The following is a 24,326-nucleotide window of genomic DNA, read 5'->3' on the forward strand; positions in this document are numbered from 1 at the left end:
TTCAAAAGCTCTTAGATGAAAGTAAGGGTTATCTGTTGCCTTGTCCAGCGAGACCCCTTGTGAACTAATGCCCTGAAATTTATAGTCACTAGATAGCTTGCTCAAGCTTTCTTGCATAAGGTTCATTTGTTGTTGCTTCACAGGGTCATCAATTTGAGGGTTAAAGCCTTAAATGCTTCATTCATGGTAATCAATTGATTCCTAAGTTCGTTTACTTATTCTTTAGTTGCCATTATCTTCTAAGGTTTCCTCTTTTGACGAATCGGTTTATCAAAAAGTAAGACTTGAACAAAGGTGTTGTCCTTGATTAATCGCCCTTCTCTCCTTGACTAAGTACTGTGGAAAGGGAAATTAGGGATATTCATTGTTAATTATTTGACTCAACTCTATTCAACATGTATAGATGAAAGAAGGTAGGAAGAATAAAAGCTGTGATGTGAAAAATGATGTAGATGGAGAGATATGAAGAAATTAGGAATAGAATGTACCCCCCAACTCAAATGACGGAAAAAAACCGACTCATGCATGAACCTAAGACATGGTCATGATGACATATAATCAAAGTGTGTGCTAATACTAGTGAGTATAGGTGACATGTTAAGACTCGTGTCATGACCATGTGGCTAGACTATGTGACTAGACTCGAACGAAGACTAAGTTAAGATCTCACTTATATGCATTAAACTCGACAGATTGTGGTATTTTAGTCATAACTTTGGATCTGTAACTTTTATTGGTATGAAACTAAAGCCAAATTAAAGATAAAACTCGGGGCTACAGATCCTTAGGTTGTACGATTCGTAGTTCTTCCTAGAACTCCGGATATGACAAAAACAAGTTGACGCATGTACAGTATACGGGAATAAAAATCCGGGTTGACTTAAAGGGAATATAACTCGACTTTAGACATATTTATTAGCTCAAATTAATTAATTAATTAATTAAACAAAGTCCTTTAGTCATTAACTAGTTTATTTAGGCTTAATCACAAGTCAAACAAACGGTTAGGAAAAATACATAGTATGCACAAGCAAATAATGCACAAATAGTCAAGTAGGCACAATATGATGCAATGAGTTTGCAACCTAACCATGGATCTAGTTCTCTAAAGTTCGTGTTGACTTAAATGAACAATAAAAGAGGGGGGTGAATTGTATTGTAGAGGAACTAGGGTAATTTTTGCGGAATTTATAAAGGAACTCGAATAAAAACTAAAAGTGCAAAGAGAGAATTTACATGGAAAACTTCTTGGCCCTAATCAAGAAGAAAAACCACGACCACAAGGGATTTTAAACTCAACTCTTAATAATAATAGGGCAAACAACCTATTACAAACTAAGACTCTAATTAAACTCAAGTTCCTCAACAAACTTAAGCTCCCTTCAACTGATCCCTCAATCAGTCGATCTCTCTAACTCTCTCTTTCTCCTTGCTTCACTCAAAGCAATAAAACACTCTTAAAGTTTCCCCAAACTCTAACCCAATACAACTCAAGATTAAACTCTAAATTTTTAAGTACAAAGACACTCAAGGAATCAAGTGGATTATGACTCTTTTGAAAACTAAAAGACTGTAATGCTCAAGTGTAATTTTCCAACTGAAAACTGAGGCTATTTATAGAAGATCAGTTAAAATAATCGTTGCTACAATCACCACTCAACCAGAACCTCCTTGAAACTAGGAAGTGTAAGGAGTGGGATTTTGGGGAGCAAGTAAATCGAAATACTAGGAAATCAGTTTTGCTGCTCCTAAAATATCTCAACTGATTTTGACATAGTTAAACGCACGTTAAAAGAATATTTTCTAAAACAGATTTTCCAAAGAATAAGATGAAATCAAACCAGAAAATATTTTCCCAAAAGATATTTTAACTTAAGAGATATTTTCAAAAAATTAACAAGTTAGAATATGGAAAATAAAATCTTTTTATCATAAATAAGTTTAAATCCACTTAAACCTTAAATTATCATTGTACTTAGAAAAATACAAGATGCCTAACATAAAGATAAAATATATTAGACTCCTTGATACTCTGAGAAGCCTCAACTCTGAAGCTTCAGTTCCTTGGACAAGGAACTTGTCTTCGAAGCTTCAACTCTGGAGCTTCAGTTCCCCATTAAAGGAACACGACTTGAGATTGACTTCTTTATCCTTCCATAGCTGACTTTGATCTTGTTCCATGCTCCCTTCTCACTCAAGAATTTCATAGCATAAACCTGTTAGTCATAAATCAAAGCTAAAGGCAAAAGTTAAACTTATATGGGTTTGCTTAGGTTCCTTGAGTCATCATCAAAACATAAGGTTAACAATATTCCCCCTTTTTGATGAATGACAAACCTAAGCAAACTCAGTAAAATAAAGAAGTAACAATCAAGAGAAAACAGAACTAAAAAAAAAATTTCAACTAGAAATATCAAATATCTATAACAAGGAACTGAGATTGAATTATATACCTTAGCATGAAGATGGATGGAGAAGCTTGTCAACAATTGAGTTTTCCTTTCTTTTCCCCCTTTTGGCTTTCATCAAAATTAATGCACATATATATCTAAATACAGCACCATTTTAATGGTTTGTGTCCAAAGCACTGAACAAAGCACATATAGGCAGAAATAGTATGCAAATATTCATAAAGCAAGCAAGCAATATCCATATAAACAATCTGATGTTCCTACAGAACATCAAAAATAAAATCAAATACCCTGTTTAAGTGTTTACAGACCAAAAGAAACCAAATGAAACCAAGTTTAATATAGATCAAGTTCAAAAATATAGTTTAATAGATGAGACAAAGAAAATGGGACTAGGCTTCAGGGGCTGGGGACTGTTGCTCTTCCCCAGTATCCTCAGCTGATTCTTCTTCAACAACTATGTCTTCCAGCTTCTTCAATAAATCTGCCTGGCGTTAAGAAAGAGTTGAGGTGCTCTCCTTCAGTGCTGAGGTTAGCTCCTTAGAAGCTTAAACCAGGTCTCCTACCAGTGTTTCAAGAGCCCCAATCCTCAGAAGCAGTTATGGTTGAGCATTTGACAGCAGCTTGACAACATCTTTGAGATCCTTTAGTTCCAATTGGAACTAACAGAACTAAAAGCAGCAAATCCTGAACCTGCACTTACTGGAACATAACGAGTTACAGTTTCTTGCACAAACGTGCCCTGTTCCCCCTGAACAAATGCTTTCTCCTTACTAAGATCGACAAAAGCTGCTGGAGCCTCAGCTTTCATCTTTGGCTTTATAGCCAACCTAGTACTCTTCCTCTTCCCAGTACTTGGAGCACTATTTTTCTTGCCCTTCTTTTCAGAACTCTCTTCTTTTTTCTTTTCTTCTTCTCCCTCACTATCCTCTCCTTCCAGCCATTTATCCAGCTCCTCTTCCTCAGTCAGAATCCTAACTTCTTCCTTAACTTTAGGGGTTTGTTTTGGATTGGGTAACACCATCAACAACATGCAAGTCTCTGCTTTCAAGGGTTTTGGATTGAACAAAGTGATTGATTTGTAGTTTGACATGTTCACATTTCTCCACTGAAATACCAAAACTCTCTATGAGGGTAATGATCAGATTTGCGTGTCCCACTTTCAAATGGTTTGCAAGACAATGGGTGAGGTGTTTTATCATGATGGAAGGAAAATTTATTTGTATCTTGTTTTCAAGGCAGTACATCAGCATAACATCAAGGTGATTAGCCTCATGCCTGTGCTGAGTTCTAGGAACAATGGATAAGTGCACAAAAATAAACAGCAATTTCTGAATGGGAGAAAACAGGTTATGATTGGTTTGAACTTTAGACACCTTTCCACCAATTGATTCCACAATTTCTTTTATAGACACATCACCAACACTTTTATCAGTAGCACCTTTAAAATACTCATCAAACCCCTCATTTGGAGTTCCAAAGATAGCACATAGATAATCAGCATCAAAAGTAATTTTCTTATTTTTAACTCTTGACACACAAACACCATCAAAATTCTTAAAATTTGCAAAGAATTCTTTCAAAGGGGCATGAGAAAGCACATTATTGTAACTTTAACTAAACCATTGCACCCAATTTTGAGCCTCTAAAATTTCAAGTAATTCAGAGTACTTACTCACTTCACACCAAGGTAAGTTGATGCAAAAACCATGAATGAAGCGTTCAGAACTTGCTTCAATTTTCTTAAGTGATGGAGGCTTTTCCAATTGAATCTTTTCTCCCAATTCCTCCCAGCCTTGATCCTCGAGTTCCTCCAGCTTTAGTTTCTTTGACTCAGCAGGCAAGTTCTTTGGTTTTTCAACAGAGGTTTTTGTTTGATTTTCTTGCTCGATATCCATGGGTGAATCCTTTTGAGGGGTAACTTGAGGTTTTGGTGAAATATCCATGGGTGAATTTGCTGAATCAGTAAAATGTAAGGTGTATTTTACGGAGTGAAGAGGTGAGGAACAATATGTAGGGTTTGGTGTCATTTTATAGGGATGGGAATTTCAAGGGGTAAAAGAGTCGGTGGAAGAGTGTGGAAGGTTAATTGAATAGTGTAGGTGTCGATTGTTGAAGGATAGATAAATTACTTTTAACTTGGTCAGATTAAAATTTAATGTGATTTGACATGGAGGGTCTAGGTTAAGTGAAGATAATCTTTGATCAGAAACTTTGAATTGAATTCGAAGAGCTTAGGGTATTTAAATAAAAATTTGATTTGAATTTTAAGGATAAATACTTGAAAATAATTCAAAATCAGAATAGAGAGATAAGATTTTCAAAAGGATAAAATTAATTAACTGACTAGCTAATTAATTCATAAAAGGATAAAACAAAATCTGATAGAATATTTCGGAGGAACTAGGAACAAATCAACATAGTTTGTTATAACATAGACATGCCTAATGCAATTTGATTTCTTCACATACAACCACAATCCCATATGCAATGCCATACATTCTAATGCTTAGGACTATGTTTCACATATTCAGATTGTGTAAGACATGCATTGCATACATAATTGACTTATACCTTTGGGGGGGAACTTGAGGTCTTCTTAACTCAATTGTATCATACCAAGTTCCATGCGCATCTTTTCAAATTTATCCATGCTCAAAGGCTTAGTAAGAATGTCAGCAATTTGATTTTTCGTTTCACAAAAATCCAAGTTAATTAAGCCTTTTTCAACATTATCCTTAAGAAAATGATGCCTTTTGTGAATATGCTTCACACGAGAATGATGAACTGGATCTTTTGAAATGCATATGGCACTTGTATTATCACAATAAATTGGAATGCAATTATATTTCATACCATAATCTCTTAATTGTTGTTTTATCCAAAGAAATTGGGAACAACAAGCTGCAGCAGCCACATATTCAGCTTCAGTAGTTGATAGGGCCACTGTATTTTATTTCTTGGAGCCCCAAGAAACTAGACATGGTCCAGGGAACTGGACCATTCCGGAAGTACTTTTCCTGTTTACCAAATCTCCTGCATAATCAGCATCTGCAAAACCTTTTAAATCAAAAGTATCACTTCTAGGATAGGAGAGACAGAGATTGTCAGTTCCTTTGAGGTATCTTAGAATCCTTTTAACTGCTGTAAGATGAGATTCTTTAGGATTTGATTGAAACCTAGCACATAAACCAACACTAAAAGCAATGTCAGGTCTACTAGCAGTTAAATAGAGAAGGGATCCGATCATACCTCTATACTTGGTTTGATCTACACTAGTTCCTTGTAGATCTTCATCCAATCTTGTACCAGTTTCCATTGGTGTATGGTTAGTTTTTGTTTGATCAAGGTTGCATTTTTTCAGAAGTTCCTTGACATATTTTTGTTGGTGAATTACAATTCCTTCTTCGGTTTGTTTGATTTGAAGTCCAAGAAAGAAGTTGAGTTCTCCCATCATACTCATCTCAAATCCACCACTCATTAAATCAGCAAAATACTTGCACAAGATTTCATTAGTTGCTCCAAAGATAATATCATCAACATATATTTGAACAACTAATAAGTCAATTCCTTCATATTTCAAAAACAAAATTTTATCAATTTTTCCTCTTTTAAAATCATTTTGAAGAAGGAACTTGGAGAGCCTTCCATACCAGGCTCTAGGTGCCTGCTTTAGCCCATAAAGAGCTTTATCAAGCTTAAAGACATTATTAGGAAATTTGGGGTTTTCAAAACCAGGTGGCTGTTCCACAAAAACATTTTCTTCAAGAAAACCATGTAAGAATGCACACTTAACATCCATTTGGTATAATTTAAAACCCATAAATGAAGCAAAAGCAATTAACATTCTATTAGCTTCTAATCTAAAAACTGGAGCAAAAGTTTCTCCAAAATCAATATCTTCTTGCTGATTATAGCCTTTCACAACAAGTCTGACCTTGTTCCTCACAATAGTTCCATACTCATCCAGCTTGTTTCTGAAAACCCACTTGAGCCCTATTACCTTTTTGTTCTTGGGTTTCTCTTCAAGATGCCAGACCCTGTTCCTTTCAAATTCATTGAGTTCATCTTGCATGGCAAATATCCAGTCAGCATCTTTGAGAGCTTCTTCATGATTTCTTGGCTCAATTATGGATCAAAAGGCTTGGAAGGCACAGAAGTTCCTCATCTGTGATCTGGTTTGAGTTCCTCTACCAATGTCACTTATGATGAGATCAATAGGATAAGAGCCTTGATATTTGAAAGGCTTTGGATGAAACTCTCTGGCTGGAACTCCTATTTGAGGGACTTCTTCTTCTGCTTCCTCTGGTTCCTCTTCCTTGCCTGTTTCTTCATGACTTTGTTCCTCCTGAATTTTAGGTGAAGGAACTTCAGCATTTTCTTGAAGATCTTGTTCAGGTTCAATTTGCTTTTCCTTGGAATGACTAGTTTCCTCTTCATCATCCTCCCTGTTTCTAACCATTCCAATTTCATAATCATTAGAGTCTTGTTCCTGCACATTCATAAACATATTAGATTCATCAAATATCACATGAATGCTTTCTTCGACACACATAGTATTTTTATTGTAAACTCTGCAAGCCTTGCTATTTGATGCATAGCCAAGGAACATAGCTTCATCACTTCTTTCATAAAATTTTCCAATGTTCCTTTTACCATTATTATGAACAAAGCACCTGAATCCAAAAGCTCTAAAGTGAGAAATATTAGGTTTTCTGCCCTTAAACAGTTCATATGGAGTTTTATTGATGATTGGTCTCATCATAACTCGATTTATAATATAGCATGCAGTATTAATGGCTTCAGCCCAGAAGTTCCTTGGTAGTCCACTAGCTATGAGCATTGTTCTTGCCATGTCTTCTAGGGTCTTGTTCTTCCTTTCCACAACTCCATTTTGTTGAGGAGTTCTTGGGGTTGAGAAGTTATGATCCATGCCATTCTCTTTGTAGAACTCATCAAATCTTGAATTTTCGAACTCAGTTCCATGATCTGACCGAATGTGGATAATTTGATTTCCACTAGTTTTCTGCTCTTTCTTAGCAAATGACACAAATTCATCTGAGGTTTCATCCTTGCTAGACAGAAAAATCACCCAGGTAAATCTAGAAAAATCATCAATAATAACTAGAACATATTTCTTTCCACTTCTACTTTGAACACGCATGGGACTACACAAATCCATGTGAATGAGTTCCAATGGCTTTGTGGTGCTCACCAAGTTTTTACTTTTAAAAGATGACCTGACTTGCTTGCCTCTCACACATGCATCACAAATATGTTATATGAGGAACTTGACTGAGGGAAGCCCTATGATCAAGTTCCTCGCTCTAAGTTTATCCATGAGTGAGAAACTAGCATGTCCAAAACGCTTATGCCATAATAAGGGATCATCATTAATGGCACTCAGGCATGTAAGGTTGTTCCTTGGGACAGAATTGAGATCCACAATATATGTGTTCCATTTTCTAGTTCCTTCAAGAACAACCCTTCCTGTTTTGCCATTAATGATGTTGCATGAATCAGAAGTAAAACTTAAAGAGTTTCCTTTGTCACAAAACTGTGATATGCTCAGCAAATTGTGCATCAAACCCTCGACCAAAAGTACATTTTCAATTGAATGGGAACTTGACCTTCCTACTTTTCCTTTTGCAATAACTTCTCCTTTCTTGTTGTCTCCAAGGTCACTGTTCCTCCAGAATAGGTCTCAAGTGAGAGGAATTTTGATTTGTCTCCTGTCATATGCTTTGAACAATCGGTGTCGAGGTACACGTGTTGTTCCCCCTCACTAGGACCTGAAAAAGAACTCATTGATTAGTTTCAGGAACCCAGGTTTCCTTGGGTTCCTTGTACGTTGAAGCAATATCAGATTTTCTAACCCAAACTTGCTTAACATTCTTACTAACAGATTGTTCCTTCTTATAACAAGTATCCACTAAGTGACCTATTTTCCCACAAAAGGAACACACTTTATAGCTAGGTTAACATATTTCTTTTTACCTTTATGCTTAGATCGAATGTATCCCAGTCCTTCAGTTCTTTTTGTTTGAGCATTCTCAATCCATTTAGGTATTCTAAGCTGACCAGTGCTTCTTTCTTTTCTGATTGCAAGTTCCTTTTCTAAATTTGCCTTTTCAATTCTTAACTCATCAAGATTGTGTTTTAATTTTTCAAAATCTTCATTAAATTTAGGCAATGATTCAGAAGAGGAACTTGACGATTTTAAGTCAGTACTGGCAAGCTTGTATTGAGTTAGTTCTACATTAACCATAATATTTTCATACTTGAGTTTTTCATTCATTTCTTTTAGAAGAAGATTCTTGTCAAAAAGATCAAAGAATCTGCCTTGAACACCAGTACGCTGGTTCTCAATCCAGGTACTGTGTTCCTTGCAGACTTTAAGAGCTTTTTCACATTCATTAAGCTTTTTAATATCAATTATCCAGTCATCTTCCATTTCTAAAATTAAATCAATAAGTACTTCTTTAGGAAGAGTTTTAAGGTGATTGGGATCAACACATACCTCTTTAGCTAGTTCATCATTGTAGGCCTTTTCATCACGTTTGGCCATTAGACATAGATTGGCTTTTTCTTCTTTCGGTTGTTCCTCCTCATCATCACTCTTAGAATCTCCCCAAGAAGCAATCATAGCCTTCCTAATGTCTGCTTTGTTGTAAGGAGTTTTGTTGCTCTTATTTTGTTCCTTAGCCTTCCCTTTTCCTTTCTCAGTTTCCCACAAAGGGCATTCACGAATGAAGTGATCTAGGGATCCACATTTGTGACATCCAGAATCATCTTTTGAATTAGAGGACTTTTTGGTGAAGTTCCTTGTTCTATTATTTCGATTGAACATTCTTTTAAACCATCTCACCAACATAGCCACCTCTTCTTCATCCACCTCAGATTCTTCTTGATCACCAGCTTTGAGAGCTAAGCCTTTTTCCTTTGTTCCCTTCACTATTGCATGTTCCTAAGTGCAACTCATGGGTCATGAGGGAACCAGCGAGTTGCTCAATGTTAAATTTTGTGAAGTCCTTAGTTTCTTGTAAGGCAGTCACCTTGGCTCTCCATCTTTCATCTTGAGGGAGGCTCCTTAGAACTTTCCTGACCTGCTCATCAATAGGTATTTGCTTTCTAAGAGAAACAAGCTCATTAATAATGTTAGTAAACCTTGTTAACATTTCCTGGATTGTTTCTTTAGATTGCATTTCACAGCGTTCATATTTGGACATAAGTAGATCAATTTTATAGCGTTTCACTTCGTTAGTTCCTTCATGTGTTACTTGCAGTAAATACCAGATTTCTTTAGCATTTTTACAGCCCATAACACGATTGTGTTCATGGGGACCAAGACCATAGTGAAGTAATTTAACAGCAAGTGCATTAATTTCCATTTTTTCAAAATCTTCCTTATCAAATTCAGATATGGGTTTAGGTACTACCTCATTTTCACCAACTGTTTTGGTGATTTCGAAATAACCAACTTCAATAACTCTCCAAACTTGCTAGTTGTCAGCTTTTATAAAAAATTACATCCTGTTATTCCAATAGGTATAGAACTTCCCATTGAACATAGGAGGACGCTGCGTAGAGTTACCTTATTCCAGTTTCTCGTGATTGTTCATGTTGCTTCCAGGAACTTAACTCGTCAGGGTTTCCTGATTTCTTTGAGTAACAGGCTCTGATACCAATTGTTGACTCAAATGAACAATACAAGAGGGGGTGAATTTTATTGTAGAGGAACTAGGGTAATTTTTGCGGAATTTATAAAGGAACTCGAATAAAAACTAAAAGTGCAAAGAGAGATTTTACGTGGAAAACTTCTTGGCCCTAATCAAGAAGAAAAACCACGACCACAAGGGATTTTAAACTCAAATCTTAATAATAATAGGGCAAAAAACCTATTACAAATTAAGAATTTCTTGATGAGAGTTGGTGATTGAAAAAGGGGATATATGACCTCTATTTATAGAGAAAAAAAGAGGGTCGAAGAATAAGAAGAGAATCCGAATTCGAATCGAAATAAAACTCGATGGACAACAGTTTTTGCGGATTTTGTTTTTATCATATATTTTGATCCGGAAGTCCAAATAAGTCATATAATATGTTGTTGGAAAGCTCTTGAAGTCTACTTTCTAACCCAATTAGAATCATATTAAAATCGTTTGTAGATAAAAAGATATGGCCAAAATAGTGGCGGTGTCAGTTTTGGATAAAGTTTTGTATCTCATTCATATCTTTTCGTTATAGATCGGAATTAATATTATAATATATCATTGGAAATTTAATTTCAAGATCTATCCAACCATATAAAATTTGGATAATGATTATAAGGAAAAAAAATAAAATATGAATATATTCCACTTCGTACAAAACAAGGATTCTAAATAGGAGTAGTTTTATTCAATTTCAAACTCTTTGAAACATAATTATCAATCCTAACTCCATTAGGATTTAAAAGAACCTTCTAGAGTATTCTAGAAGACTAAAATCAATCCTAATAGCTTTAGGAATAATAATTAATAATAGGCCCTCCTCTATATCATTGGGCCGCATATAAAAACCAAACCGGGCCCATTTTAGTATTTTGGCCATAATTCCTCATTATTCATCGGAATTGGGCTTATAATATATCGTTGGAAATGTCTTTTCAATCCATATCCAACTACACCATTATTGGACTCTTATCATGGACAAAACTAAACTGGAATGCACGTTTTTCAAAAATAAGGTAAGAAAAGAAATATTTTCAAAACATAAAGAAGAGATATTTTAATAAAAACATCCTCATCACTAGACTTTTCACACTTTCGCTTTGTTCGATAATCAAATGACATGAAAGGTATTCATCATTGGGTTTGGTTTTGGGGAGACACATTTGGGTGTCTACAGTATCATAATGAGTTTTTAGTGATGTAAAATATAAATTTCAGATAATTAATTTGGTTTATTATTATCATATTTTGATATGATTAAAGTAGGATTTTAATTTAATTAAGGAAAAATTGCTCCCATTAATCTGAACTTTACCTTGTCCGCCCAAATTAATCCCTACTTTGGATTATTCCCCATCACTCCCAACTTTAGGGGGTATTAATTTTTAGGATTTTTTGTGAAAAACTACCTTTTAAACTCAGATTTTGAGAAAAACTACCCTAAAAACAAAATGTTGTAATTAACTATCTTATAAAACATAAAACGTTGTAATTGACTACCTTCTACCGGAATGACAAATTGACTTTTATTTCTCGACGTTGACCATGTCACGTGAGGGTCACGTGACCCTTTAATGATTTAATTCCTCTCTTTTCCCCAAATTTTCCCGCTTTACACAAATTCAGCCCATATAATTATCGAAGGGGTTGCAAAAAAAACAATATAAAATATGAATAATCGTATTGTTAGGAAAAGATCGTTGGTATAAAGCGGGAAAATTTGGGAGAAAGGGGGAATTAAGTCATTAAAGGGTCATGTGACCCTCACATGACATGGTCAACACCGGAAAATAAAAATCAAATATGTTATTTCGGTGGGAGGTAGTTAATTACAACATTTTATACTTTATAAGGTAGTTAATTACAACATTTTGTTTTTAGGGTAGTTTTTCGCAAAATTCAAAATTTAAAAGGTAGTTTTTCATAAAATATCCTAATTTTTATTGCACCCAAATGACTTGAAACCGGTTGAAGAGGTAAATTTTGCTGACTTGTGATTAGTTGCACCGTGTCACATAATGATTGGTTAAAATTAAAAAAAAATTATTTAAAGATTAAAAAAAAAAACCTTCCCCACGACAGCAACAACCCGCCTCACCCACCCACCCACGGCCACAAACACCTTCCCCCGGAGCACCGACCACCGCCCAAACCCCCTTTCCTGCCCTAGTATTGGCGCCACGGGCACCACCCACCCTCCCATGCTCCTTCACTCTCCACAACCACAACCACAACCACAGCCCCATGTCTTTCCTCTCCCGCATCAAAACCGGGGAAAGGAAATCGGGGAACAGAAAGGGGGCAAAATTCGACGAGGAAAGGGGTGGAATTTGACGAGAAAAGGGATGGGTAGGCGGAATCCAGTAGGGAAGGGGAGAAAACGGCGGTAAAGAGGGTGCAAATGGCGGGGGAACTGAGGAAGTGAAATGCGGTTGTGTGGTAGTGCACAGTGGTTGTTGTGGTGCTGTGGGGCTAAAGGGGGCGAAAACAGCCGACTATTTTCGATGGTTTAGGGGGGTTGGTGAGCCGGTTTCCGGCGAGTTTGGAGGCTGGGGTTAGGGTTTCGGTGGGTTAGGGGGTGGGGAGAGGGTGGCTGGTATTTTGGTTTTAGTTTTTTTTTGTTATTTTTTGTAATTTTGTTTTTTTAATTTTGTTTTTTTTTTAATTTTGTTTGGACATATCACGTGTGAATACGTGTCTAGGTAACCTGCAATATCAGGTTAGATTACCTGTTGGGTGCAGTAGAAATTAATCCCCCCTAAAGTTGGGAGTGATGGGGAATAGTCTAAAGTAGGGATTAATTTGAGCGGACGAGGCAAAGTTCAGATTAATGGGAGCAATTTTTCCTTTATTTAAAGATATGATTTTTAAGGTTCTTATACAAATTAATTTGGGGCTTTCATATACCCAATGATTCTATGAATAATTGAAGTATAAAATGTATTTTGATGAAGTTTTAATGGGTTTTTTTTTATTAGTTTATAATGCTGGAAATTGGCCCCAAGTATTGATGTTGATGATTTTATAAAAAGGGCATAACTACCCATTAAAGAGAAGTTTATTTAAGGGTTTTTTTAAATAATTTTCAGATTATTATAAGTTGTTTAAAGTGAATTTAAGTTGCTGAAAATTGTGTATACAAGGGTAATTAATATAGTATTATTGTCCCTTAATGTAGGAGACTTGGTTCGGGAAGTGTTGTAGTATTTTCCGCCACTTTAAGGGCTTAATTGAGGTACGTACGCGTACTCAGAAATTTATTAAGCGTGTAGAAACATGTTAGGATTTACTTAATTGATTCTAAGTTAGTGTCATGCTAGAAATTGATTGGAATGGTTGAATTCAAATGAGATTGGTGATTTGAATTGGATTGATCAAATTGAGAATGGTCTTGTTGAATTATTTGTGAAGAATGAGTGGTTGAAATAAATTATTTATTGGAATTGGTGATATTGGAAAATTGTCATTGAACCATATTTTTATTATTAGCATGTTTGAAGGTTTATTTAATTAAACTAAATATTCAATTTGGTTTGGAATATTGAAAAGGAATTTTATTATGGTTCATATAATTTTTATTGATGCTATAAGCATGAGGATGGAGCTATTTAAGTGTCCTTGTACACGAGGATTAAATTATATTTTGGTGTCTTGGTGCACTTAAGGTGTTTCTAATATCGAGGGATAGGATTTGTGGCGCATTATGCGTTTAAGGTGTCTTTGACACCGAGGTATATTTAAAAAGGGTTCAACATTAAATATTATGTGGTCACTAATTATTCAAGAATTAAATTGGAATGTTTAATTTTTTGATAATTATTACGATTGAATTATTATATTTTGAGAGTCATCATCAAGTTTAATAATATGTAAATAACATAAAGTGAAAGAGATTACGCACCAAAACTCTTGGAACGTATATACCTTGAGTATGAACGTATGGGGGGAGTTGTGGTGTTTCATATTTAACCATAACTTCTACTGGGGGTACAGGTCGCTGTACTTTCCATTTTATTATGCGCAGGAATTCCGCCACTTACGAGTGGTTATTTTATACTGGCACGGTTAGTTCCCGTGTTAGTACCCCTTTATTAGGGCAGGTTAGGGGGAAACCCGTTTGATGCATAATCAATACTAAATAAATTATTTAGTTGCTTAGTTAAAAAGTCTTGTTGTATGATGCATGTTTGTAAACAGGTGCAACGAGGTAAGTTGTGTGTTGATACACTACTAGAAAATGGCTTAATACCGACGGAATTTTCCCACGGACCTATTTTTCCGTCGCAAACTTTAATTTCAGCGACAGAATTCAATTTGTTGCTAAAATGCGTCGGAAATTGTGAATTGCGACGGAAATTCCCTCGCAAAATTTGCGACGGAATTTATTTCTGTCGGAAAATTAATTTTGCGACGGAAAATTCCGTAGCAAAATTAATTGCGACGGAATTTTCCGTCGGAAAATATTTACCGACAGAAATAAATTCCGTCGCAAATATTTGAACTAGAAATTAGGTTGTAAACCAGAAAGAACCAAGGAAAAAAACACGGGGGAAGAGAGAGAAAGAAAGAAAGAAAGAAAGAAAGGGAGAAACAGAGAGAGAATGAAAGAGAAAGAGGAGAGGACGCGCCGCCGCCTCCGCCTGAGCGTGCCTCCGCCTGAGCGACCACCGGATCCTGTTGTCGTTGTTCTCCCCGACGGTAAGCCACTGTTAGGTTTTTGTATTTTTTTTTAAATTCGCAAAAGGCCGCACTAACCACCGGGGCTTGTGAACAGCCACCACCGGCTTGTAGCAGCCGCCGTCACACCTACCCGGCTGGCGGCATTCCAAGAATTCCGGCTGCAGCGCCGGTGAGGTATTTATATATATATATATATATTTTTAATGTTTTAATTTTTATTTTTTTGATTTAACCCTAACACCCCTTTTGTTTCAGGTTCCTCCACCGTTCCGCCTCCTACCAGAACCACCACCACCTTCATCCTCCCGCTGGTAAATTATTGAACATAATTTGACCTTTTTTTTTTTTCTTTTTTTTTAAATAAAAATTGACATTTTACACCTTAAATAATGTTTAATTGTTATTATTTGTAGGATTTGTATCTTTGCCTTGCTTTGAATCTCAATTAAAATTGCAGATCTATAGGTTCGTGACATTCTAATTTCTAAAATTGTTATTTTAGTTTATACTTGGCATGTTAGTGACTTAGATAAATGTTAGTTTGGTTTGCTTTGGTTTTATTATAATAAATAATAATGGTTGATATGTTAGTTAAGTTTAATTTGGTTTGACATTTTTATAATAATGTAAGACATGACATGTAAATTTTGTTTGATTTAGTATAATAATGTATGACATGATATGTTAGTTTAGGTTGATATTTTATTATAAAAATGTACCGCATGATATGTTAGTTTACATTGATTTAGTTTATTATAATAATGTATGTTAGTTTAGTTTATTTATTATTATTTAATAATGTATGTTAGTTTTGTTTAGTTTAATATAATGTATGTTAGTTTAATTTAATGCATGTTAGTTAATTTAGTAAAAAATATTTGTTTTATATAATTTTAAATGTAATGATTACTATATAATTTTTTATATCAATTTATTTACGAATATTAGTTGTTTATATATGATTGTTTATATCAATTTAATTATGATTATGATATATTTGGTTTACTTATAATTATTGTGTTATGTAATTTGCTTGGCATATTTTTAAATGAGCGTGTTATATTTACTTGATATATTTATGAATGAATCATTTGCATCATCATTTGCCTAGATACCCGTTCAAGGCATACTCATTAGGAGTATGTCTTGGATAGTCCCCGGTTGGGACTGTCCTTGGACGTTTATTCTCACTTAGGTGGTGAATGTATGCCTTGTTATTGATTCTAGGGAATATCCTGGCTTATCATTTCTCTACAATGTTCTCTGGGTACATATGACGGGTTATCTAATAGCCTACATCGTGTACTTGGAGAACATAAGGGAAATGCTGCCGGATTTTCCATAGAATTGATAACCTGGCATACATTCGCTAGTGAGATTAAATTCCAAAGGATGGGTTAGGTTGGAGTGATAAGGACCTTTGGACATCATGTACAATCTTATTATCATATTTTTAACATTTAGATGGTTAATGAATATTTCAATACGCGTTGTGACTAATGTGATTATACATATTCATGAGTTTGTGTAGAAGTTGTAATCATGAAACGAACAGAACGTAGCTGGATGTAAGAAAGGAAGGTTGGGCATTCTATTAATCCGGAATTTGTGAAAGGGGTTGATGAATTCCTTAAATACGTGGAAGACCATCCCGGGAGTAGCAACCCGAATGAAGTTAGGTGTCCATGTTTTAAATGTAAGAACAAACGACTTTGGGATGCGGAAACTGTTAAAATTCATTTGTACTGCAAGGGTTTCATACCTAATTACTATGAGTGGATGTGTCATGGGGAACGCTTTCCGGGAGCTCCTGAAGGACCGTCAAATGAATACCATGAAATGGTTTTCGATGATTTTGGTCATAATGAAGATCAAGGGCATTCAGAAGAGGCAGAGGAGGAGCCTAATGCACAAGCTAAGCATTTCCTAGATTTGTTAAAGGATTTCAAAAGACCATTATACGAAGGAAGTTCATTGTCTGTGTTAGAGATGGATGCTCGAATTACTAGTCTTAAGTGTGAGTATAATTTACCCCATAGATGTGTTGACGGGTTTGCGTCTTTGGTCAATGAGGCGATTCCTAACAATAACAATATGGCCGACACATTCTATGAGGTGAAGAAGATTGTGAAGGGGTTGGAGTTGCCTCATGAAAAGATTCATGCATGCCCGAATGGATGTATGCTGTTTTGGAAGGATGATGTTTAGCTATCTACATGTAGGGTGTGTGGTAGCGACCGATACAAAAAGACTTCTAAAGGTAGTTTAGTGCCTTTGAATGTTTTAATTTATTTTCCGATCACATCGAGATTGAAAAGGCTTTATGCAACCAAGAACATATCGAAGGAAATGACATGGCATTCGAAAAATCCTCGAGTTCAAGGCACAATGGCGCACCCTAGTGATAGTGAAGCTTGGAAACACCTCGATAGATACTTTCCAGAATATTCCAATGAGCCTCGTAATGTTTGACTTGGCTTGTGTACAGATGGTTTTGCTCCTCATGGTAAGTTTGGGGGACAATATTCCTGTTGGCCTGTCATTTTGACCCCTTATAACTTGCCTCCTTCAATGTGTATGAAAAGACAATTCATGTTCCTTTCGTTGCTCGTTCCCGGTCCTAAGAACCCTAAGGGAAATTTGGATGTGTATATGCAACCGTCGGTACAAGAGTTGAAACAATTATGGAAAATAGGCGCAAATACTTATGACATTTCGAGGAAACAAAATTTCAATCTTTAAGCAGCCATCCTTTGGACTGTTAGTGACTTCCCAGCTTACGGTATGTTGTCTGGTTGGACCACAGCGGGTAAGAAGGCTTGTCCTTATTGTATGGATAAAAGCAAAACATTCTGGCTTGAACACGGTGGCAAAGTTTCTTGGTTTGATTGCCATCGCCAATTCCTTCCAACAGATCACCCTTTTCGAAATAGTAAAACTGCATTTTGTAAAAACAAAGTCGAAAAAGGTTCACCGCCACACATCATGTCAGGTGAGGAATTGTGGGAATGTGTGAGACACCTTCCAAAGGCAACTGATGGGCCGGAGGCATTGAAACATCTCAAAAGAGCAAAAAAAGGGTGGTTCAAGCAATCCTCGTTGTGGGAGCTTCCTTATTGGAAGCATCTGCTCATCCGTCACAACTTGGATGTCATGCACATTGAAAAGAACTTCTTTGATCAGTTAATCCACACCATTATGGATGTGAAAAAATAGACATGTGACACGCCATCGGCTCGAAATGACATAGCTAAATATTGTAAAAGGCCACAACTTCATCTGCAGGAGGACGGTAGGGGAAAAGAGTACATGCCAAAAGCCCCATTTGCTCTTGATTAGCCTCAAAGAAAAGTGTTGTGTGACTGGGTTAAACTGTTGCGTTTTCCAGATGGATATGCCTCTAATTTGAGCAGATGCGTAGATTTACAAGGTTGTAAGCTTCATGGTATGAAAAGCCACGACTGCCATGTGTTCATGGAGAGGTTGTTGCCTACTGCTTTGAGGGAATTGCTCCCTACCCATATTTGGAATGCGGTTACAGAGATCAGTCAATTCTTCCGTGATTTGTGTTGTTACACAATCATCGTTAGTGACATGGAGCGATTAGAGAAAAACATAGCTGAAATCCTTTGCAAGCTTGAGAAGGTGTTCCTTCCGGCATTCTTCAACTCCATGGAACATTTACCTATTCATTTGCCATATGAGGGCAAGTTATGTGGTCCTATTCAATATAGATGGATGTATCCCTTCGAAAGGTAAATCAAAGTCCCCTTCACTTCCTCTTTCATACAAAACCTTCATAGTCATGACCTATTTACACAATTATTTATACTAATTTAGTTGCAGGTTCCTTAATCACTTGAAACGTAAAATTGGGAACAAGGCTCGAGTTGAAGGTTCCATATGTAATTCTTATCTCACCGAAGAGATAGCAAACGTTTTCTAAAATTACTTTCAGTCGTCAGTTGACACAAAAACTCGGGATCTCAGTCGAAATGTAAATGTAGACGTGGAATCAACAATGGACAACGCTGACTTACCAGAGTTATTCTCGGTGGATACCGGTCGTGTCTCAACTGAGGGTAAAACTCGGTATTTATATGAAAAAGAACTCGAGTGTGCTCATTTGTTCGTTTTACGAAACTGCGACATTCTTGGTGAATACGAAAGGTATATGTGTTAAAGAATGAATTTTATTCATAGTTATGAAGAATTAAAATGGTTTAATTACTTATTTCTCTTGTATCATTGACCTAATAGGAAGTTTGAGGACTACGTTCTTAGTTCTCGACCGTTTTTGCATAGAGAAGAAGTTATGGAGAAATGTGACACCGAATTCTCTGATTGGTTTCTCCATAAGGTGATAGAAATGTTCTAGTTCTTTAAATATGCTTTTTAGATCTTTTAATTCACTTTAATTAATTATTGAATTGTGACGTAAATAGGTGGTTGAAGAGAAACCAAATTCAGATGTCCTGCAAGCATTGTGCATGCGTCCTTTCAAGCGTGTTCGAACTTGGAGGCAGATTTTTGTTGGTGGATTTAATTTCCATACACATTCCCATGGAAAACACAAGTCCACGATGAATTATGGTGTATGTGTGTCTAGTGATGACGGTGGAGAGTACTTTGGCATTCTAGATGATATAATTGAACTTGTCTACACTGGTCCAAAAAAAGAGTACAAGACAATTTTGTTTAAGTGTAGTTGGATGGATTGTGGTAGGGGTATGAACATACATGAACAATACAAGCTAGTCGAAGTGAATCATACTAAGAAATACCCCAAGTATGATCCCTTTGTATTATCTTATCAAGTGAGCCAAGTGTACTACACATCCTACCCAAGCCTAAAAAGAGATCAAGTTCAATGGTGGGCTGTGTTTAAAACACAAGAAAGGTCAGTGGACCTTGATTTTATGCAGGCACCGTCGCCATAAGTCCATGCAACGCTTTGTCCACCGAATGACATTTCTAACTATGACCTAGTTGAGGATGATGACGAAGATGATGATGGCGGCTTAATAATCTCAAGCGATGAAGATGATGAATCAAGCGTCGACTCTAGTGATAGTGACGAGGATGATGAGATCGATGTGGTTTTAGATGATAGTAGTGATGATACCAGTAGTGATAGTAGCGATGAAAGTCATGACTAGGAGATCGAATTTTATTTGTTACTGTAAAATGAATACTTAAATTTGCTTGTAGTTGTGTAATTGTCGGTTGAATTTGATTGTCACTGTAAAATCAATTAAAGAGTTTGTCGTTTTATTGTTAATCTTGTTACATCTCATTATACTTGTAATTTTTATAATGTTAATAATATCATGGCATGTGACTGACATCTTTTTCAGGTGGAAATGGTGGGAGGGAAAAAAGGAGAATCATCAAAGAAAAATAAGGAAAAGGAGAAAAGGCAAGTTCTCATTTATGATGACGACGAGGAAATGGTGGACGTGGAGGACGCGGCAGATTTGGGTGACAATGAGGATCCTCAAACACAGATGCAGATACATCATCATGAGCAACAGCTTCAGGGGCAACAACCCTCACAGTCTTCTAAGTTGGTGGTATTAGACCATGCCACTTGCTGGTATGTATGTAGTTGTAATTGCATTCCCTTTCTACCCATATTTCTTATCACTGACCTATGTATCACTCTAACATAAATTATTTATTTATTATTTGTTCATGATTCACATTAAAATAGGTTTGACGATAAACCTGTGAGAAACGCCGTCTCTAACACCCTAACAGGTTACTATCGAGCTGCTTGGAGGAATTACGGAGAGGTTGATAAGAAGACGAAGGATCATTGGTGGAACTTGTTTTGCGTATGACATTTTATACTTATAGCTATGTATTACTAAATGTATTGATGGAGTTGTGTTTGATAATTTTAAATGTTTGTCCTATGCAGAAACAATGCACATGGGCACCTGAGTTAAACGACCATGTGAAGTGAACCTTCGAAGTCAAGTTCGCAGATCGCCTGAAGGACATGTTTCAAGCAGTCACACACAGGATGAACGGTAAGAATCCAAGATGGATGAACGATGAAGTCCACAAGGATATGATGGACGTTTTGGAAAATGATGAAGGTACAAGAAGAGGTTCGAACAAAACAAGAAGAACAGAAGAGGCGGATCGATGGACAATGTGGTTGAGCCAACCCATTACCAGGGTTCAATTTCATCTATACAACATGCTAAAATGATGGTGAGTTTGTTTTTTAGGCAATTGAAAAAGACAACAATTATGGTTACATTGAAATGATAAGCTTAATTTGGTTTGGTGCATGTACGTTCAAAGGCGGCGAAAAACAATGGCCAGTTACCAACTGCACATGATCTTTTCATGAAGACACACTTCAAGGAGATCCCTGGGAAAGGAAAGGTGCCAACAAATGCCAAATTCAAGAACATTGCGGTAACAACTTTAATATAATTTTGGCTTTAAACATATTAATTCGGCTTGAAATGGCTTCACTTTAAAGATATGGACCATTAAACTTAGTACATTTGCTTGCTTATGTGATTTCAAGTCATAAAATATTATAAATATGTAAATATGGGATGGTTTGAGAAAGAATAAGTTCAAAAGTTAAGAAGTAAAGAAAATAGGCATGTAAGAACCCATTTTGGCTTGAAATGGCTTGATTTTGAGGATATGGACCCATAAACTTATAAGTTTTCTACTTTTATGTGATTTCAACTCATAAAATCTTATAAGTATGTAAATATGTGATGGTTTGAGAAAGAATGAATTCAAAAGTTAAGAAATAAAGAAAATAGGCATGTAAGAACCCATTTTGGCTTGAAATGGCTTGATTTTGAGAATATGGACCCATAAACTTATAAGTTTTCTACTTTTATGTGATTTCAAGTCATAAACTCTTATAAATATATAAATATGGGATGGTTTGAGAAAGAATGAGTTCAAAAGTTAATAAATAAAGAAAATAGGCATGTAAGAACCCATTTTGGCTTGCAATGGCTTGATTTTGAGAATATGGACCCATAAACTTATAAGTTTTCTACTTTTATGTGATTTCAAGTCATAAACTCTTATAAATATGTAAATATGGGATGGTTTGAGAAAGAATGAGTTCAAAAGTTAAGAAATAAAGAAAACAGGCATGTAAGAACCCATTTTGGCTTGAAATGGCTTGATTTTGAGGATATGGACCCATAAACTTATAAGTTTTCTACTTTTATGTGATTTCAAGTCATAAACTCTTATAAATATGTAAATATGGGATGGTTTGAGAAAGAATGAGTTCAAAAGTTAAGAAATAAAGAAAATAGGCATGTAAGAACTCATTTTGGCTTGAAATGGCTTGATTTTGAGAATATGGACCCATAAACTTATAAGTTTTCTACTTTTATGTGATTTCAAGTCATAACTTATATGTTTATTTGCTTTACTTGTAACTTATGTTGTTGGTTAATTGTTTAAACTATATATTATTGTGTAATGTCTTTCTTGTAGGAGAACTACCAGAAGAATGTTGAAGAAGCCACCACTCAAGGGATTAAAAAGAATCCTAATGAGTTTTTTGGGAGAGTGTGCGTGGTCGCAACAAGAAGGTTCGAGTGAGGGGACTTGGAAAAAGTGCAGAGCTGTACTTTGGCAACCGGACGGGTCGAGGTTCTAGGTCTTCACAACAGTACACACTGTCTGTTGTTAGTCAGATGCAGGACCAGATGGACCATAGGGTGGAGGCTCTTCGTAGTGAGATTCGCAATGAACTCCGGAGTGAAATACGAAGTGAACTTCGGAGTGAAATGGAAGTTGAGATGCAAGCTCAAATTCAAGCTGAAGTAGCCCAAATGGAAAGGAGAGCCGAGGAGAGGTGGAATGACTTCATGAGACGATTTGGCAACGACTCCTGTTCCACCATTCAGCCTCAGCGACGAGACCCTAGGGATGACCCGGGTAGTGGAGGACCAAGCCAGGGACCCCTGCAAATTTTTAGCCTAGCTTAGGTTTATGTAGTACGAACAAGTAGTTAATTAGAATTTATGTAGCATTTGATGTTTTTCCCGCTTTTGTAGAATTACTATATATTATGTAGCTTTTGGATATGTTTAACTTCAGAACAGCTTTTGTGGAAATATATATATTTATATTTCCGAAATTGGTTTATGAATTTAATTTTCACATGTATTAGGTGCAGGAACATAGGTTATTAATGCTGGACAACTAGAATTTTGGCTTTGTGAATTATATTATGCGACGGAAATAATTAATATTTAGTTTGTCGGAATTGATTTGCGACGGAAAAATGAAGAACATTCCGTCGCTGACACAATCCTTAACGATAGAAATTTCCCTTGCAAAAGTTGAAAGTTTGCGAGGGATTTAAATTCCGTCGCAATAAATATTTTAGCGAGGGAGTTTTCCGTCGCAACTAATATTTTAGCAAGGGAATTTTCCGTCGCAATTAATATTTTAGCAAGGGATTTTTCCGTCGCAAATAATATTTCAGCAAGGAATTTTTCCGTCGCAAATAATATTTTAGCAAGGGAATTTTCCGTCGCAAACTTCCGACGAAATACAATTCCGTCGCAAATATTGAACTTTTGCGAGGGATTTTTCCGTCGTAAGTTATTATTCAACGACGGAATTTTCCGTCGTAAATCTGCGACGGATAACACTTGAAAGTCAGATTTTCTTGCGGCGGATGCTATTCCGTCGGTATTTCCGTCGCAAATAGCATTTTCGACGGAATTTCCCTCGGAAATTCTTTTTTTTTCCTACGAAAGGTTTTGCGACGGATCGTTACGACGGAATTCCGTCGAAATGCTATTTGCGACGGAAATTGGTTTTTTTTCAAGGGAAAATTTCCGTCGGTATTTAACCTTTTTCTTGTAGTGATAGGTGATAGCATGTTAGTGTGTTTAAATACGCTTATGTACTCAGCTTTGTTGATTGTGTGTTTGTGTGTTTGTTGGCCTTGTCTTTACCTTGGCCCTATGATGACCCATTTCTAATGGAGAGTAGTGGAAACAAGTATAGAGAAGTTTTTCAGGTGATGAAGCACATTCATGTTGGGCAATGAGTGAAGAGCGAATCATATTAGTTTCCATAAGTTTATGATGTGTTTAATGCTTTAATTATTTTTATGATATTATTATTTATGAGACTTACGCAAAATTTTGAAGTTAATTTGGTTTTAATAAGGGCCTACAATGGTTCCAAGTTGTAGGTTGACTTCATTTGACTTTGGTTTGACTTTACTTTCGTTTTGGTTGACTTTATAGTTGACTTGTTTTGAATGTTTTTAAAGACGGTCTTCCGCCGTGTGTCTTTGATAACTGCCTTAGCCGTTTTCACGGTGACGGTAATGTCTTAGATTTTCCTATTTTGAATTTTAAAAAGAGCAGAACATTTCTAAGGTGTTACAACATCCTTTTATGAAAAATAAAGTAAACAAATAGGAATAGAGGGAGTATTTTCCTTCCTATATCTACCTTTAGAAAGCCCGGCGGTGGTTCTTGGTTCTTGGTACCAAGTC

The 24,326-nt window shown here is 36.0% G+C and overlaps 1 protein-coding gene across 1 annotated transcript; it reads right to left on the reverse strand.

The window, feature by feature from the left end:
• Positions 1 to 6,546: 6,546 nt before the first annotated feature.
• On the reverse strand, positions 6,547 to 9,802 carry LOC110713568. The gene is made up of 5 exons (XM_021892017.1): positions 9,467 to 9,802; positions 8,409 to 9,378; positions 8,050 to 8,203; positions 7,264 to 7,486; positions 6,547 to 6,903 (listed from the first exon to the last, which is right to left on the reverse strand). Exons 1-5 carry the CDS (start codon positions 9,800 to 9,802, stop codon positions 6,547 to 6,549), a joined length of 2,040 nt encoding a protein of 679 aa, XP_021747709.1.
• Between the last annotated feature and the right edge of the window lie 14,524 nt (positions 9,803 to 24,326).

Source organism: Chenopodium quinoa, unplaced genomic scaffold, assembly GCF_001683475.1.
Source record: "Chenopodium quinoa cultivar QQ74 unplaced genomic scaffold, ASM168347v1, whole genome shotgun sequence".
Classification (NCBI taxonomy): Eukaryota; Viridiplantae; Streptophyta; class Magnoliopsida; order Caryophyllales; family Amaranthaceae; genus Chenopodium; species Chenopodium quinoa.

Excerpts from the sequence above, each read along its gene's own strand:
- LOC110713568 (XM_021892017.1), bottom strand. The coding sequence starts at position 9,802 with ATGGAAATTAATGCACTTGCTGTTAAATTACTTCACTATGGTCTTGGT. Across the intron at positions 8,204-8,408 it reads CATTCGATCTAAGCATAAAG|GTCCTAGTGAGGGGGAACAA; the intron begins GTAAAAAGAAAT and ends GTTCTTTTTCAG. Across the intron at positions 7,487-8,049 it reads AAGTTATTGCAAAAGGAAAA|CAAGGATGAAACCTCAGATG; the intron begins GTAGGAAGGTCA and ends TTTTCTGTCTAG.